Source organism: Saccopteryx bilineata, chromosome X (assembly GCF_036850765.1).
Source record: "Saccopteryx bilineata isolate mSacBil1 chromosome X, mSacBil1_pri_phased_curated, whole genome shotgun sequence".
Classification (NCBI taxonomy): domain Eukaryota; kingdom Metazoa; phylum Chordata; class Mammalia; order Chiroptera; family Emballonuridae; genus Saccopteryx; species Saccopteryx bilineata.
This window is the reverse complement of record NC_089502.1, coordinates 43,996,497-44,014,724: the sequence shown is the minus strand read 5'-3', so window position 1 is coordinate 44,014,724 and position 18,228 is coordinate 43,996,497. Positions and strand designations below refer to the sequence as shown.

General features: G+C 43.0%; 1 protein-coding gene across 1 annotated transcript; it reads left to right on the top strand.

Moving 5' to 3' along the window:
* Positions 1-8,745: 8,745 nt before the first annotated feature.
* CLDN2 (claudin 2) lies at positions 8,746-11,608 on the top strand. Its single transcript, XM_066250008.1, has one exon. It carries the CDS (start codon positions 8,919-8,921, stop codon positions 9,609-9,611), a length of 693 nt encoding a protein of 230 aa, XP_066106105.1. The 5' UTR covers positions 8,746-8,918; the 3' UTR covers positions 9,612-11,608.
* The last annotated feature ends 6,620 nt before the right edge of the window (positions 11,609-18,228 follow it).

Sequence of the window (18,228 nt, the reverse complement as noted above, 5' to 3'; positions counted from 1 at the left end):
CCTTGGGCCAAACTGCTCTCCCCCCAAGGCCTCTCCTGGGCTCACAGAGGTCACCACACAAAAGCGCAGCTGGAGTTTTTGACAGGAAAAACACAAAATTCACCAAAAATTTTTTTCAGTACCTCAATCTTCTACAGTCTCCAGGGGTTTAATTTTCATTCTGATCTGTAATAAGTCTCTGATCCAAGGCTGAAATTTGTAGATGGACTTCGCTACGCTGTTGCTGACAATTAGAAATCCTTTATCACCTCAGCCTGGGGTCCCTTGCACCTTGCTTCCCTACATCAGGATCCCTTCAGGATCCCCTCCAGGGCCATACATCTCTTCCAAGGCTCTGCAAAAAGAACTGCTTTGTAAGTGTCTCAATTCTGATTTATTTGCTGCCTTTTAAACTTACTTATGTGGTCTCTTGTTTCCTAGTTGCTGTCAATTTGGCCCGTGGTGCAGTCAGGATGGGCCACCTTGGGTTTCTGAGGGAAGGATATAGGAGGGAAAATTCAGATAGTTCATGGGTTGATAATATTTGTTTCCTCACGGCTACCACAAAGTTTCCAGTCTTTGAAACTACAGGGCTAGAGGAAGCATTCTCCAAATCAGGCAATAACTTCTAAATGGAGTTTTTGAAGGCAAAGGACTCAGATAAAAAGATGGGAAGAAAGACGCTACAGTTCACTCCTCTGTCTAACTTGGGGGGGGCGGTGATTAAACCAATTGGAAAGGGTGCTCTCTCACAACCAGGATCAGTGCTTTCCTCAGCATGAAGGTTCAGGGAGTCAGCAGTTGGTGGAATCTGAGTGAAGTCATAAAGTTTCTCTTTCAAGCCCTTAAATAACTCTCCCTTACTGGTCTGCAAGTTTGTCATTAGAAATTCTTTTTTTTTTTTTTTTGAAGGAAATCCTGCTATTTGGAACAACATGTTGGACATTGAGGGCATTAAGCCAAGTGAGATAAGCTATACAGAGACAAATACTATATGATCTCACTATGTGAAATCTAAAAAAATAAATAAATAAAAAATTCTGAGCTCATAGATATAGAGAAGGGATTGGTGGTTGCCAGAGTCAGGGGTAGAGTGGGAATGAGTGGATGAAATGGGTGAAGGTGGTCAAAAGGTACAAACTTCCAAGATAAATAAGTCCTAGGGATGTAATGTACAATAGTGGTTACTATAATTCATGGAACAGTATTGTGTATTTGAAGGTTACCAAGATAGTGGATCTTAAACATTCTCATCGCAAGAAAAATAAAAAAAAATAATGTAACTATGTGGTATGGATGCTAACTAAACTTACTATGGTGATTATTTTGCAATACATACATATATCAAATTGTCATGTTGTACACCTAAAACTAACACAATGTTACATGACAATTATATCTCAATAAAAACAAAAGAAAATTCTTCTTTGGATAGAGACATTATTCTCTTTGAAAACAGAGCTTGAACCAAAACATTAACAGCATTTTAGCTGGAGATCTTGTAAATGATGTCTATTCTCTAAATTCTACCTTACTGTATTTCCTAGCTTTCTAAAATGAGCATGTTCACTTTGATGATTAGGACAAAAATAAACTTATTTTGAAAGCATTTAGAAAAATCTCTCAATCCATTTGTAGTTTCCTGAGCCATCATTAATCAATTGATACAGAAGGAAATGTGAACTGCATCAAGGACAAACTTTCCAGGAAGTAGGGCTTCAGAGGAATGGGTTTGCCACTTGCTAGAGTCTTCGGCAACAGGGGTTGAGGCACAGAGAGGAGAGCAAGTGTCTTGGATTCCTGTGAGGGGCTGTGAGACCAAAAGAGGGATAAATGAGGCTGACTGGCAGAAGAGGGTTGTGGTGGACTCTACCTCTCCCAAAATGCTACAAGAGGTCTTTCTTTGTGTGTGAGAATTCCACCTGTTCTGTCTCACCCAGTCTTAGGACAGTGCTCCCAAAGAAGGGATACCATTTACAGAACCCTTGAGCAAGATATGATGGATCTAGTGGGGCAATTATCCAGGAAAGAAGTGGTTAATTGAGAAACTGCTGTCTCGATCCCCCTAATCCTCTCTTGCACTTGCAATCCCTCTCCTAAGGAAGATTAAGGTAAGGATTCTAAATGAAGCTTTCTTGCCCAGCCCTTGGGCCATAGAGTGTGTTGGTACCATGCCCAGAAAAAAAAATTCAGCTGGCAAGGCCTAGGACTCCCTGTTATTCCAAGTGCTGGGGTTTGACTTTTAGGGGAATCCCTCATAGAGAGTAGTTTGTTTAAGAGCTGCCTGCTTCTAATAACAGCTGTCAAATATTCTAATATTGGTCAAAGTGGCTTCCTGTCCCCATTAACTTACTTGAGATTTAAAATCTTGGAAATAAAGATACCAAGGCCTGGAAAAGTTAGGGGACTTCCTGAACCAGGTCAAAGAAGAACCAAAACACGCACATTTTGATGTGACTTTGACACTACTCTTTAGGTTGCCAATATGCTTAAAATACAGTCAACGGTTTGTTACGGACATACTATCTTCCATGATCACACTGAGAGACAGGTGTCATCACCATTTTACAGATGAAGAAACTAAATTATAAAGTATTGAAGTGACTACTCCAAGGCCACCCAGTTAGAGAATGCAGAGGCAAGACCAAATCCTTGTCTGACTCCAAAACCCAGGCTTTTTTTCTACCACACCCTACTACCTCTTGTGAAGCTGATTAGTCTCAGCTTCTTCTTTTGATAAGAATATGCTAGGCCCTGGCTGGTGGCTTAGTGGATAGAGCATCTGCCTGGCATATGGACATCCTGGGTTTGATTCTTAGGGCACACAGAAGAAGCAACCATCTGCTTCTCTTCCTTTCCCTTTTCCCCTTCTCTCCCTCTTCTCCTCTCACATTCAGTGGCTTATTTTGTTCAAGCATGGCTCCAGGCACAGTTGGTCCGAGCACAACAGCCTCAGGTGCTAAAAATAGCTTAGTACTCGAGCATCAGCACCAGATGAGGTTGCCAGGTGGATCTTGGTCGGGGGTCCTCACTATATCCTCTCCACTCACCTCCCAAAGAAAAAGAAAAGGAAAAGAAAGAGAGAGAGAAAGAAAAAAAATATGCTAAAGCCAGTGCACAATAATAGAATTTTTGATTTTTTATTTTTAGGCCAGGACTCTCTCTAAACCCTCCACTGCTCATCACACAAACAAAGATAAGATATAACCTGGACCATCACCCAACCACTTTTTATTTTGGTCATCCCTGCCTTCTTGACCTTGGCTGAAAACTAACCTGCAATGGGGCATTTCTCCCAATGGAATAAGCTTCAACAACTTGTTCTTCCTCGTGCCCAGCTATGCTAAATAAGACTCCCTAGAGATTCCAAACCTTGGTGATGGCATTTTTTTTTACCCTGCTTCTTTCCCCCCTATGCTAAACTACTTTCCTGCTTACTCTTACTGAGTCAAGACTGGGTCTGGGGAGAGGATCTCTTCTTGAGGACACTGTTGAATTTTATGGGAAACTCAAGCTGGACTTTCCTGCCACCATCCCAGAAAAGCTGAAGTAGGAACTGCTTCTCTGTGAGTCAGGGGTTCTTTTCCAAGAAAAATTCAAGGTAGCTCATCAATGTTCAGATAGGAAGTATAAAGAAAAAGTATTTAACCCAGCCTGGGTAGGAGGAGGAGTCAAAAAAAGGTTTCAAGGATAGTATGAGTCCTGAAGGATGGCTAACAATTAGGCAAATGGTGGATAGTAAAACGGCATGCTTAAAGACATGGAAACTGAGAGAAAAGCAAAAGAGAAGTACATGTGTTCAGGTAGGGCTGGAATGCATGCATGCGTGCATGTGTGCATGTGTGTTTATGTGTATGTGTGTGGTTTGAAACTAAGAAGAAAAGCAGGAGTCAGACAATAGAGGGATTTCCTGACCTCCTGGACTAGGTAGTTTGTACTAAATCCTGAAAGCAAGTAGGAGTTCCTGAAGTATTTTTTTTTTGTATTTTTCTGAAGTTGGAAACAGGGAGGCAGTCAGACAAACTCCCGCATGCGCCCGACCGGGATCCACCCAGCATGCCCACCAGGGGGCGATGCGCTGCCCATCTGGGCTTTGCTCTGTTGCAACCAGAGCCATTCTAGCACCTGAGGCAGAGGCCATAGAGCCATCCTTAGCGCCAGGGCCAACTTTGCTCCAATGGAGCCCTGGCTGCATGAGGGGAAGAGAGAGACAGAGAGGAAGGAGAGGAGGAGGGGTGGAGAAGCAGATGGGCGCTTCTCCTGTGTGCCCTGGCCGGGAATCAAACCTGGGACTCCTGCACGCCAGGCCGACTCTCTACCACTGAGCCAACCAGCCGGGGCTCCTGAAGTATTTTTAAGCATAGCAAAGAGGTAGGGTGACACTTATGATTTCATTTCTATTTTAGAAAGATCCATGACTACTAGATGGAGAATTGATTATGGGGGTGGGGGCAGAGTAGAATTAAAGAAACCAATTTGATGTGTCTATGAGATTTCCAAATGGACAAGAAATAATATTTACATCATTTGAACTAAAGTTTAGGCAATGGAAATGGGAAAATAAAGTGGACTTATTTAGGGTACATTTTGACAGTAAATCTGATAGGACTCCATAAATGATTATGTATCAAAAAGAGGTGAGGAATCAGGATGACTTGCATGGGATATTAAAGGAATGATGGTCTCTTTAAATAGAGAATACTATGTCAGGGTTTGGGCATAGAGAGAGAAGAGAGAAGATGCTTTCAGCTTTGAAAATGATGAGTTTGAGGTGCCATTAAAGCATTCAGATGGGATCATTTCAAATGCAGATATATATACAAATTTTGAATTCAGGAGAGAGATCTGTGCTAGAGATCTAGATTTAGGAGTCATTGCCATAGAAACAGACTGGATGAAATCATCCACAGAGAATGTGCAGAATAAAAAGTCTAGAAGTCTAGATGAAACCCTAGGTGGAATAGTCAGATTTATAGAGGAAAGAAGATGAAGAACTTATAAAGGAAACCTAAGATAATAATTTTGAAAGGCAGGGGAAACTCAAAGTGATGTTTCAGAAAGTAAGGGAGAAGGCAGTTTTATGAAGAATGAGGACAAGGTCAGATGACAGAGATGTAACATTTGGATTTGGTGACAAGGAAATTGGTAATTTTAGTGAGAATATGTTTGGTGGAAGGCTAATAGCAGAAGCAAGACTACAGAGGGTTCAGCAGTGAGTAGAATAGAGACATGAATATTAAATGATTTGTTTAAGAATCTTGGCTGCAAAGAGGATGCTGTGGATAAGGTAATAGCTGCAAAGGATAAAGAGAGGGTGGCTCAAAAAGAGTGATAATTATTTGAAGTAGTCACCTAGAGATGTTCACCATGGAGATATAGAAGGACTTCCAATCAGCACTGAAAGCCCAGTGGAATGCACAATCAAGATCAGGAATTGTGCTCCATTTAGCAATAAGAAAATCAATGCCTGGGAAAGACTTACATAGGGTCACAGTTGATAAGTGATAGAGCTGAGGTTCAAATGAGATTTCTTTTCTCACCTCTTATCAAATGTTTATTGACCCATGCTCTGCACTGTTTTTGTTTGTTTGTTTTACAGAGACAGTGAGAGAGAGACAGACAGGGACAGACAGACAGGAATGGAGAGAGATGAGAAGCATCAATCATCAGTTTTTCGTTGGGACACCTTAGTTGTTCATTGATTGCTTTCTCATATGTGCTTTGACCGCGGGCCTTCAGCAGACCGACTAACCCCTTGCTTGAGCCAGTGACCTTGGATCCAAGGTGGTGAGCTTTTGCTCAAACCAGATGAGCCCGCACTCAAGCTGGTGACCTCGGGGTTTCGAACCTGGGTTGTCGGCATCCCAGTTCGACGCTCTATCCACTGTGCCACCGCCTGGTCAGGCACTCTCTGCACTGTTTTGCATCAACATTGGCATTGTCACATCCATCATGGATGGATACTATTGATTATCAACTGTGTGTCCAATGCTGCAGAAACACAACAGAAGTTTCATATTTGCTTTCCCCCTTCAAATTGTTTAGAGTTTGGTTGAAGAGACAAGATATTCAACAAATACATATACATATAAAATGATGAAACTTTGTTTTTTTCTACTTGCTTCACTTTTTCTCTGTATCTCTTGTTGTGACTCTGTCACCACTTTGGGTATTCAAATGCACTGTATAAGGCACATGAGATACAGATGCTTATTGTTAACATTTGTGAAGTGCTTATAATGGTCACACAGAGCCATTATAATAGTAACTACATAAGTGTTCTTATTATTATTACTATGATGGAGATAAGCAACACAATATATTGTAATAACATAGAGGGAGGGCCTGACCAATGGTGGCTCAGTGACTAAAGCATCAACCCAGAATGCTGAGATTGTAGCATTGAAATCCCAAGGTTGCTGGCTTGAGCAAAGAGACTCAGTCACAGCCCTGATCAAGGCTGTACAAGAAGCTCAATGCACAAGTAAAGTGAAAGCAACTCTGAGTTCATGCTTCTCATCCTCTCTCTCCTTGTTTGTGTGTGTCTCTCTCTCAAAAAGCAAAACAAAACAATAACAACAACAAAAAGCATAGAGAAGGGACATTTGATCCTGGCTAAAAAGTAAGAGATAGCTGAGCTGAGTCCTAAATCATGAGAAGGCGCTAAACACAGGGAGAAGAATGCCAAGCATTCTACATAGAAGGAATAGTCTGTGCTCAGATTTGTAAGCAAAGGACATTATCTGATTGAACAACTGAAAGTAATTTAGTTCAGCCAGAGCATAATGTATGTGGAGGGGAATGGAGAGAAATGAAAACTTGAGAGGTCATAGAGTACAAACAACTTTGGACTTTATTCTTTCGCTGGTGGGGAGCCACTGGAATGTTTTATGTAGAGTAGTGACTTGATCAGATTAATGTGTTGAAAGATCACTTTAGCAACAGTGTGGAGAATGAATCGGAGGAGACAGGATTAGAAATAAGACCAATTAGGAAGTCATTGCTATAGTCCAGGAGAGAGAGGATGGAGAAGCCCTGAATTAGGGAAGTAGCAGTGTAGATAGAGATGGTACAGCCATGGATTTGAGGCACAGCCAAGAGGTAGAATTGGTGAGACAGTGACTGTAGAGAGTGAGGAATAAGTGTGAAAGACATGCCTGACCTGTGGTGGTGCAGTGGATAAAGCGTCGACCTGGAAATGCTGAGGTCGCCGGTTCGAAACCCTGGGCTTGCCTGGTCAAGGCACATATGGGAGTTGATGCTTCCAGCTCCTCCCCCCTGTCTCTCTCTCCTCTCTCTCTCTCTCTCTCTCCTATCTAAATTGAATAAATAAAATTAAAAAAAAAAAAAAAAAAAAAAAAAAAAGAAAGACATGTCAAGAGTCATCCCAAGATTTTGGTCCAGCATAAGGGATGAATAGAGGTATCATTCAGTGTGTATAGGAAACACAGGGAAGAACTGTTTGGTGAGAGGTGCAATGAGATAGGTGATGATTTCTCTTTAAAACACATCAAATTTGAGGTACCTATGATATTTCCAAGTGAGCATTTTAAATAGTAATTGTTTTATCATTCTTGAAGCTCAGAAGGAGGATCTATGCTAGAAATACAGGTTTGGAAATACCAGTGGCTGAGTGTGAGATTAAGTCATGGGGGCATATAAGTATGTTCAGGGACAGAGTGTTAATTGAGAAAAAGGATGAACTGAGGAAAACTCGTTTAAGATATGAGTAAGGTAAGAAATTTTGAAGAAGACTAAAATGGAATAGCTGAATTATGGTGCATTGAAAAGTTAGTGGGCTGGCTGGACAATCTTGCAGAGGATGGGAGGGAGGATGGATCCTTGATCCTAAGTATCTTGAGTCTTAATGAGAGTAGAGGCTCCTTGAACACTGAAGACTCCTGGACAGCTCTGAGATTCCAAAGGATTGATTTAGATGTTTTCCCCTTGTAAAACCCTCTATTCACCTTCCCTTTCCTCTGTCTATCTTAACAGAGAGCCTAGGGAGTATCGGGGTTCCGTCCAGGCCCTGAACAACCTTTGCTCCATAGTCCTCCCACATCATCTGAGAGGTCTAAGGCTAGTGTGGGCATCTATTAGGAGAGAAGATGGGAAATATTTGGGTATATTATATATGCAGGAGGCCATAAGTTACCCTGTGAAGGGGGGTTTGGGCAGGTCCTAAAGGGTCTGTACTCTCAGAGCATAGACAGAAGACTTTGGTGCCTGCACCAACCTGCCCTGGAGTAGATTCTCACAATGGGTAAGGTGACCCAGAGCTAAATCACTGTTTTCTAGGCCTTTGAAGATTCAAGAGGCCGCTAATAACCTGGAGTCCAAGGCTATGTTCTAGGACCTGTTCCTCTTGATCCAATCTCCTGGAGTTTGGCCTCCATCTGCAATTGAGGGGCCCTGTGGCACTGTTGCTGGGAAATGTGTTAAACAGAGGCCATGGCGATGGAGCCACGCCAGCCAACAGCCTAACCTGAGTTAACACTGTCACTACAACTGCCACTGCCATCAACACCTTCTCGGAAATCAGCCACCTGTCTGGCCCTGAGTTTGTCTGGCTGCCAACCTAAGGCATGTGCCTACGCAGGAGGTGATGACATTCTGGCTTCACATTCAAACTCCCCCCCCCCATTCCTTTCTCATGTGTTATTTCTAAAGATAACAAAGGTCAAAAGGCACCCAGCATTTTCTGGTTTCTCATAAGCTTCTGGTCAATATTTAATCTGGTTTATGGATTTTTTTTAGGTCTTCTAGATGCCTTCTTGAGTCTGCTTGTGGCCACCCACAGACACTTCTAAGAAGGAGAGAAGTCAGCGTAGCAGAGATACTCTGAAATTAGAAAATAGAGGCTGGGATCCAAGGAGCAAGAGCGGCAGCCAGAACACAAGAGAACAAACCCAGAAGATACTTCTATTGAGAGGTCTGTCATGGCCTCTCTTGGCATCCAACTTATAGGGTATATCCTGGGCCTTCTGGGGCTGTTGGGCACCATGGTGGCCATGTTGCTCCCCAGCTGGCGAACAAGTTCTTATGTCGGTGCCAGCATTGTGACGGCTGTCGGTTTCTCCAAGGGTCTCTGGATGGAGTGTGCTACACACAGCACAGGAATCACCCAATGTGACATCTACAGCACTCTTCTAGGCCTGCCCCCTGATACTCAGGCTGCCCAGGCCATGATGGTGACATCCAGTGCAATCTCCTCGTTGGCCTGCATTATCTCTGTGGTGGGCATGAGATGCACAGTCTTCTGCCAGAATTCCCGAGCTAAGGACAGAGTGGCAGTAATGGGAGGAGTCTTCTTCATCCTTGGAGGCCTCCTGAGCTTCATCCCTGTTATCTGGAATCTTCATGGGATCCTGCGGGACTTCTACTCCCCACTGGTGCCTGACAGCATGAAATTTGAAATTGGAGAGGCTCTTTATTTGGGCATTATTTCTTCCTTGTTCTCCCTGGTAGCTGGAGTCATCCTCTGCTTTTCCTGCTCAGCCCAGGGAAATCGCACCAACTACTTCGATGCTTACCAGGCCCAGCCCCTTGCCACTAGGAGTTCTCCAAGACCCGGTCAACCGCCCAAAGTCAAGAATGAGTTTAACTCCTACAGCCTGACAGGGTATGTGTGAAGAACCAGGGGCCAAAGTTGGGGGTGGTGATGGCTGGGTTTGTGAGAACCAGTGGACAGCCCCCCATACACAGGGCCACAGGTGAGGGACATTGCTACTGGATCATGTCAGGACATGCTGCTGAGGATAGACTGACTTTGGCCACAGGATCAAGAGAAGGCAAAAATGGGTGCTGGTGTGACAGTGTCCAGGTTGAAATGTCAAGATGCTTACCAAGCCAGCCTTTCTGTTTCCTTCACCTTGGTCCCCCACCCCATACCCTGAGTCCTCCAGCCCTCAACTCCAAACCCACCCCTATAATCTAAGCCAGACTCCACAGGCTCTCCTCTTTGGTTTACCTGGCAATCCATCCATAAACTCACTAGTCACGTCCCATGGGCTGACCCTTTCTGTGTTCCAAGACCCTTCCTTTGGCTGAGGTTGGCTCTCAGCTCATTGCTGGGGGTTAGAGGAAGGAAGAGTGGTAGCTTTTATGAAGAAGGTTCTAATTCTTTCTCCAGCTTTCCTCCAAATAAACTGATTGGCCACTAATGGGTCCTGGAGCTTCCATCTAACTCTTATGATTCTACAGTGTCCAGACTGATTTGTGGTTGAACAGAAATAAGGCCATCACACTGTACCGAGGGAATAGAGAGCAACTGGATTTAGGATGAGAGAGAGGGAAGGTAGCTGAAGGTCCCAAAAGACTAGAAACACTGCCCAGAACAATTTTCAGAATTCCCTCACACTTGTGGGTTAAAGATCTAGCCCATAGCTGGAGGAAATCACAAGGAAAGAAGATATTGCGGAAAGCTGCAGGCAGCAGCAGACTCTTACTCTACTGAGGAACTGCCTCAGAAGCTGCAGCCCCAAATTTCACTGAAGTTTCTTCCTCCCTAAGGGGCACCTGACTTGGCCTCCTGCTAAACAACAAAGCTGAGAGCCCTACCCAATGGTTTCCTTAGGAATGGGAAACTAGTTTTTCTAGAGATGGCTCTTGGCTGGAAGGTGACATTGTGGAAACTGTGGGAGACTGTGAAAGATATCACTCCTTGATGCTGCTACCCAAGAAAGAATAACAACTGTGGTATTTAAGAAGCTGGGTGGACATGTGTGGTCCTCCAATAGGTGTTTCTATTGGGCCAGAAAGAATCAGACTCCCAGAGAATCTTCAAGCCTAATAGAAAATCAGCCCAAAGGCTGAGATCAGGCCCCCAGAAGTTTACTGACAGAAAACACTACAGAGACTCTGAAAGACCACAGCACAACGGGGGCCTCCTGTTACCCTTCATATGCCCCCTAACACCACCATCTTTCACGAGACATTTCAAAGTTGCTAGAAGGCATCCATGGGCTTCAGTTTGGAATAATCATGCCCAAGGTTCTATGGTCCTGGTCTGAGTGATAGCTGAGCCTGGGATTTCAGGTGAGGTGGTTAAGTGCAAAATGGTTCTCAGGCAGACAGCTCCAGTTCCAAAACCTGAAAATGATCCATTTTCCCTGGGGTCAGGGTAGGAGTGGGAGTCATAAGCAAACCATTTTTCTTCACCAGCCTAAGCATGACTAACTTTGGACAAACTCCAGTACACCTCCCTAAACTTCAGTGCCTGCAGAGAAGGGGCCCATTCATTGTCTCTAGCATGCCTTGCATTTTTCCTCTTCCTTGCCTATCTTTAAGCTTTTCTTCCAAACTGGAAAGCCTTATCCCTTTTGCCAAGATTTCCTTACACTTGAACAACTTGCTCAGCACCTCCTCCTTCACTAAGCCTCCTCTGACTACTCTGTCCCTCTCCTACCACTCCCTTAATGTACAACTCACTTCTTTGATGCTTATTATTCATAATTTTGATGTATAGTTATATTTTCATGTGTGTATATCTGATTTCACAAATATATTGTAAACTTTTGGAGGGTAGAGGCCATATCTTAGACATCTATGTATCCTTCAGACTTATAGATAAAGACTATTTGTAAGAATGTTTGGCACAAATTAGATAATGAATAAACATTTTTTGATTGAAAAACTGTTTTATTCATTCAAAGGGGCCCATACAGGGCAGGTGTGTTGAAGAAAATTGGTCTAAGGGGAAAGTAGGATGGAAACCGATCATTCTTTCCATTGGGTGGATGGAAAATTCTAGACTTTTCTGAAGCAATTAAGAAAATAAGACACCCTTCCTTCTCAGGGAAACTTTAATCTTTCCATCTTGCCCAGGGCTCTTCTGTCCTACAATAATAGTTTCATTTAAGTTACTTACTAAATTTGCTATGTGTTTATTCTTTTCATTCTCTGAATCAAAATTGTAAGGAAGGTAGAATAGGTTTGATATTATCTATTTAGCAAATGGGGATACTGAGGCCCACATAAGGAAAGAGATTTTCCCAGGTTTACACAGTTGGTGTTATTGTCCCAGTCCCCTTACTCTCAAAACAAGACTCTGCTAATCAAACAATATTCACAACCAATGGAAGAGCTTGCCAGATGTCCCTAACCTGCTCAAGGATGACAACTTACAGCCAGCAAAGTAATACTGGAGACACATAGGCTCTCCTGGTGTTCTGTGAAGGGCAATCTGGGTGAGAGGACAAATTCATGAGCATACCACCTGGAACTTCCCCTCCTGCCATGCTGGCCAGATAGCTAGCCTGGCCCAGCTAACTGTCCTATCAGGGAAGATGCTAAGCTTACATTTGAATAAGTCACAAAACCTCAGTTCCAATTCCTCTAATTCTGGAGGTGTGGAAATTTGGGAGGTCAATGACTTGGCCATGTTCCAACCTCATTTGGAATTAGCAAAGCCGAATTCATGAAGATACTAACTGTGGCTGCACTGACTGTAATGGGGCCCTGCAAGATTCAGCATACCCTGCCCCTGGATCTAGTGGGCCTCAATACACAGAAGTCTGTTTTAACAGGCACTGCTATCATTGCACTACTGAAGTGGGCTTTCTTTGGTGCAGAGACTAGGAACCCAGCATCCAAGCCCATTTAGAAGGAATGATGGTAGGCAGGAATAAGGGTGAAGAGAGAGAACTCTATGAACAGAATTTTAATAAGAGGTCATATCTCTGCTCTGGCACCAGAAATCCAAGTGCCCTTGACTAGGAGTCACTGAGGGTTAGAAGACGAAGTTGCTTTGTTGACTCTGCTATGCTAAGTGGGCAGGAGTCTGGTATGGGCTCCTATGTCCTACCACCTGTCAACCAAAGCACATTCAGATCCACCTTACTTCATTGCATGCTCCATATACACCAACAAAACAGGTCTTTTACAGGAAACAAAATGGAGGCCCAGAGAGGTAAGTTCCCTAAAGTCACTGAGTATCAGATTCTGAACATAATCTTGGAAACCCTTCCCAAAGGGTCTGCGATTATGCTCAGAAGGCATTAAAGTACCTGTTTCTCTTCAGATTACTGCATCCCTCTTGCCCCTGTCTTCTACCAGAATCTAAGGGCCTTTGAGTGAAACAGGTCACAGACTTCCCCTTCATGTTAGGATGAAGCTAACCTGGGAAGTCTTCCTTCCTTTAAAAAAAATTATCTATGGATTTTTTATAGAGAAAGAGAGAAAGGCTGGGGGAGGAGCAGGAAACATTAACTTGTAGTTGTTTCTCATATGTGCTTTGACCAGGCAAGCCCAGGTTTCGAACCAGCAACCTCAGCATTCCAGGTCGATGCTTAATCCACTGCATCACCACAGGTTGCACCCCCCATTTTAAAATAAGAGTTTATTTGTGCTATACTGATGAAGTCAACTGTTCTTCCCCCTTCCTTTTAATCTGGGAAGATTCTAGGGAAGGAGAAGTTCATCCTCAGCTAGAGAAAGCAGGGCAGATCTAACAAAGAGCAACTGGTTGAGCAAGAAAAGCTTTGATATAAGTAAAGCTTTTTTTTTATTGATTTTCCTTTTGGTTTATTGAGCAAGAAAAGCCTTGATCTAAGTAATTTTCTAGAAATCTCCTTGAGTCTGGGTCCATGTCGAACAGCTTTCAGGTAATCCCAATGCCTTCCATCATAAAGTAATTTAGATTAGCCATAGACCAAGGGGATAGCGAAGGCCATTGTGTTTATGCTTCAGCTTCATGGCTCTGACCCTTGCACAAGGAGAGATGTTTCTGCCCTCCCTCACTCCTCTGATAATAGGGTGATTCATGTCTTCTCCCCCTTGGGGCCCTGGTGACCCACTGCTATGGGATCATTAATGAGGAGGTAGAGGCTAAAACTGGCTTCTTAGTGGAAAGGAAAGTTCCAACCTCCTGTGAGACCTTTATCTAGCCAGTTAAACAGCCATTCAACCAGCTCTCTAGCCAGCCAGCCAACCCACACCTACTGCACTCTTAGTCTATGTCAGGCAATGTGTGTTTTGAGGACTACAAGGCTGAACAGGGGTAGTCTGTGCCTTAGAGGGGCTGCAGATCAAGGGAAGACAAGATATGCAAACTTAAGGCACAATATAGTCTGTCTCTCAAGAAGGGGAAAGTGCCATAAATTGGGGTATCAGGGGCTAGTTTAAAAAGGTATGTAAATCTCCTCAAATCTTAATTCATATGAAATGAAGCTCTGGCAATAATGGCTCTAATAGAGAGTAACTCTGGGGTTCGGCCTCGTCTGCTTAATTTCTTTCTCTTGGTCAGGTCTGTTGAAATTGCTGGGGGCAGCATAGATTGTGCCCATCTAAGTAACCTGAGACTTTTTGGCTTTGGACCAGAGGAGAAACACTGGTGTGGGAGAAGGGGCCCAGCTGTAAAGGAAGGTAAATGAGGCCTTACAGAATCAATAGTTCCTTCCCACGCAGCCCCAGGCCATGGATAGATGATTTTTTTGTGCCTTCAGCTGTCTACTCTGGGACATGGAGGCCCTAGGCTGGGAAGTGCCTGTGCTCTTCCTCAGCTAGCTGAAGCCTGGCCTTCACCCAGCCTGGTCTCCCTGCCCAGGCGGCTCCTACCTTTGATGAGAAATTCTGTTATCTCAATGGGGGGTGGAGGGGGAGCTTCAAACAGGAAGTCCAGAAAATTATCTCTCTCTTTTGCCCAAAGTAGTGGCTCAATGCCTGGTATGATGTGATCACTGATAAAATATTAACAGGCTGTTATCAGCCACAGCAATACAGAAGCTGTAATCTGATCACCCTCCCCCACCTCACACAATTTACCACTTTCTTGCCAATTGCAGCTCAGGAATTCCTCCTTAACTCTTGCCTACAATTCCCTGCTCAGAGCCTAATTTCTCCACAAAACATGTCTTAGGGCTTGGCAAAGCATAAAGTCACCATACAAGGTCACATCATCAGGTCTTGCTTTCCTGTTATTCCTGAAGTCCCATTCCTCCAGAATGGCATAATTACCACTTTGTCAGAGGGCTCTGAAGAACTTTCTATTTGCAAATGTGACCTTGTGGAGATAACGCTGAGAAAACTCACATGCTGTCAAACAGATATTAGGAAGTATAAAATGGGATGTGAAATTAGATGACAAATGAGTATGAGTACTGTGGCAGACAACTCAGCATTTCAGTGGTAACTCATTTTTTTCCAATAGCACTTTCAAAGTCCATGATATTTGAAGAAGTTCTGTTGGGTTGCTCAAGAGAAAGGCCAGTCACACCAAATACAAAAAGAAAATGCTCCTTGAAGCCTTTCACTTGAATTTATTTCTGGAATTACCCAATGGGTTGCAAGAGGGTGAAACAGCATCCCTCACAAAGGATATCCGATGATATTGTGAAGACCTTTATTCTCTTGGGTTAAAGGCACTGCATGTCTTGGTTAAAAAGCAAGTATATTTTATGGGAAGGGAAAAACATTCAGCCAAAGATTAGCTATCAACACCAGAATTTGTACTAGTTTCTTGGTTTAGCCCTAAAACGAGCCAGAATGAGATGAGTCTAATGATTTTATTTTGTTTTATTAATTTATTCATTGACTTGAGAGAGAGGAAGAGAGAGAAGGGAAGAAGGGAGAGAAAGAGAGAAAAGCATCAATTCATTGCTTCACTTAGTTTCTCCATTTAGTTGTGAAATCATTGCTTCTCATATGTGCTCTGACCAGTGATCAAACCCACGACCTTAGAGTGCTGGGACAACACTTTATCCACTGAGCAACCCAGCCAGGGCTGAGATGAATGATTTTAAAATATATAACAGTAATTTGGAGACAATGGACACTGGAATTTGGGGGAGCAGGGGACTTCCTGAGTAACACATGTACCTTTCAACTTCAGTGGTTGGCAAACTCAGTCAACAGAGCCAAATATCAACAGTACAATGATTGAAATTTCTTTTGAGAGCCAAATTTTTTAAACTTAAACTATATAGGTAGGTACATTCCTTGTCGAGGTAGCGCCCGCACATGGTATTTTGTGGAAGAGCCACACTCAAGGGGCCAAAGAGCCACATGTGTCTCGCGAGCCGCAGTTTGCTGACCACTGAACTAAATGATTCAACAGCTTCAGGAATGGAGACAAAGTAGAACACAAGAAAAAGGCAGACAAGATGAGAAAGGTGGTGGCATCCTCCCCTTGGCAATTCCAGAGGCGGCTCATGTGGTTAATTTTACTCATCTGTGTGTAATAATAAACCAGTATGTTCTCAAGTGTCCTTCCCCAAGAGATTTTCCCAACTCAGCACTCCTGGGGTGGAGGTGGTGGGGTAGGGGGTGGTGCAAAGGAACCAGTGAGAACACTAGAAGACAGAGGCCAACAAGTACAAGACCTCCTGGAGTGTAAGAATAGGGTCTTGATGGTTATCAGGAAAGCTGCCAAGTGACAGCCTTGAGTGAAAAACCCAGTCAAGAGGAAATGAATTTCTATGTTGTTTGGAGGGATATTCATTACATAAGTGAACAATTTCCTGATCATGAGGACAGTTAAACATTGTGTGGGATTGGAGAACTTTCTTCTTTGGAAATTCTTATTAGTATGGGCTGGCTTTAGCATTTTCTTATCAAAAGAAGAAGCTGAGACTAATCTGCTTCAAGATGAGTAGTATGATGTGGCAGGAAAAGAAACAGCTTTGGAGTCAGACAAGAAGTTGGTGTTGCCTCGGCACTCTCTAGCTGGGTAGCCTTGGGAGAGTCACTTCAACTCTTTACACTTTAGTTTCTTCATCTATAAAATGTGATGACACCTGTCTCTCAGTGTGGTCATGGAAGATATTAGGCCCTCATCAAATAGTTGACTATATTCTAAGCATACTGGTTACCTAAAGGGTAGTGTCAAAGTGACACCAAAAGGTGTGTGTATCTTTGGAGAATGGGGGCAGCTGAAAATATATTTTCTACTATAGATCTGAATCTACATTAGCAAGAGGATATTTTTTTCTTAGGCCAACATTTCTCAATATTCTTCCCAAAAGTCTGAATACTTTGAAGACCTTGAATTAACTTCTATTCATCCGATTCCATTAATATAAGGAAGAAGAAAAGCCGACTCCAGAAGCTGGAGAGGAAAGGGGTGGTCATCAGAGGCGGATTAAGGTCAGTTGAGGCCACAGGTGCAGAAGAAAATATTGGGCCCCTTAAAAGAGAGAGAGAGAGAGAGAGAGAGAGAGAGAGAGAGAGAAGAAAAATAAAATAACATGTTAACCATATTTTTAAATAAATAAAAAATATTATGTACTATTCATGTTAAAATTACATATACGAAACCAAACGTGGTGTCATTAGAAAAAAGTGTAAAGTTGCAGTTTTGCCAGGCCCTTCAGAAGTCGGGGCCCAGGGCACGTGCCCGGTGCACCTGCTGTTAAATCCGCCTCTGGTGGTCATGGCTCTTTGACTCTTATCTAGTTCTGTGAAAAATCTGAGGTGAAAAAGAACCATGATCAATCAGGTTCCACCACTACAGAAAAACTTAGTTAAAGGGAACTGTAAACTGTGGTTAATCTCCAAATCTCAGGGACAACTAAGGCAAGTTCAACAGCCACTTTCTAACGCATAGGCTATAAGGCTCCATTGTTAAGCAGATTTAGCATGGCCTCCATCTTACTGGCATTCCGGAGCCATTGGTCCATTCTGTTCCTTAGGCTCCAAATTGAGTAATTGACTATTTCTCACACTCTCTTGGGTGTTCCTTTATTTACACCCCCTCCAACCAGTCTTGTGACTTTGCTTATACTATTGTCTATACCTGAAAAACTTTTCCCACACACCTCTACCTTTTTAATCCTTACAAGTTTCCATAGCCCAACTGGTAGATCAGGCCTTTTGGGAATACTTTTTGACCTTCTGCCTAAAGTCAATTAGCCTGACCCTGAGGACTCAATGGGCAGATGAATGGAATATGTTTGGCACACAGGAGGCACCCAAAACATTTGAACTGTTCTAATTAAAAGTTTCTTGGGAGATTTCTGGTGATTCACATGGAGACTTTAGGCTTGGGGATAGAGACAAGTAACAAAACACATTTCTTCTGCAGATTTTATTTTCCATCAGAAAATGAATGCTATTTATGTTTCACTTAAAGACTAAAGCTTTAATATACCACAAACTAAGTCAGCTCTTTCAAAGTATCTAATTTATTAACCATGTGCCTTGACTTTTGATTCAGAAACAATGGTTCCTGAATGTCCCCTCTACCTAAGATAACTGCTGAGTTAGGAATGTCCCTCACCAAGCACATTATTCTTTTTTAAAAATTTATTGATT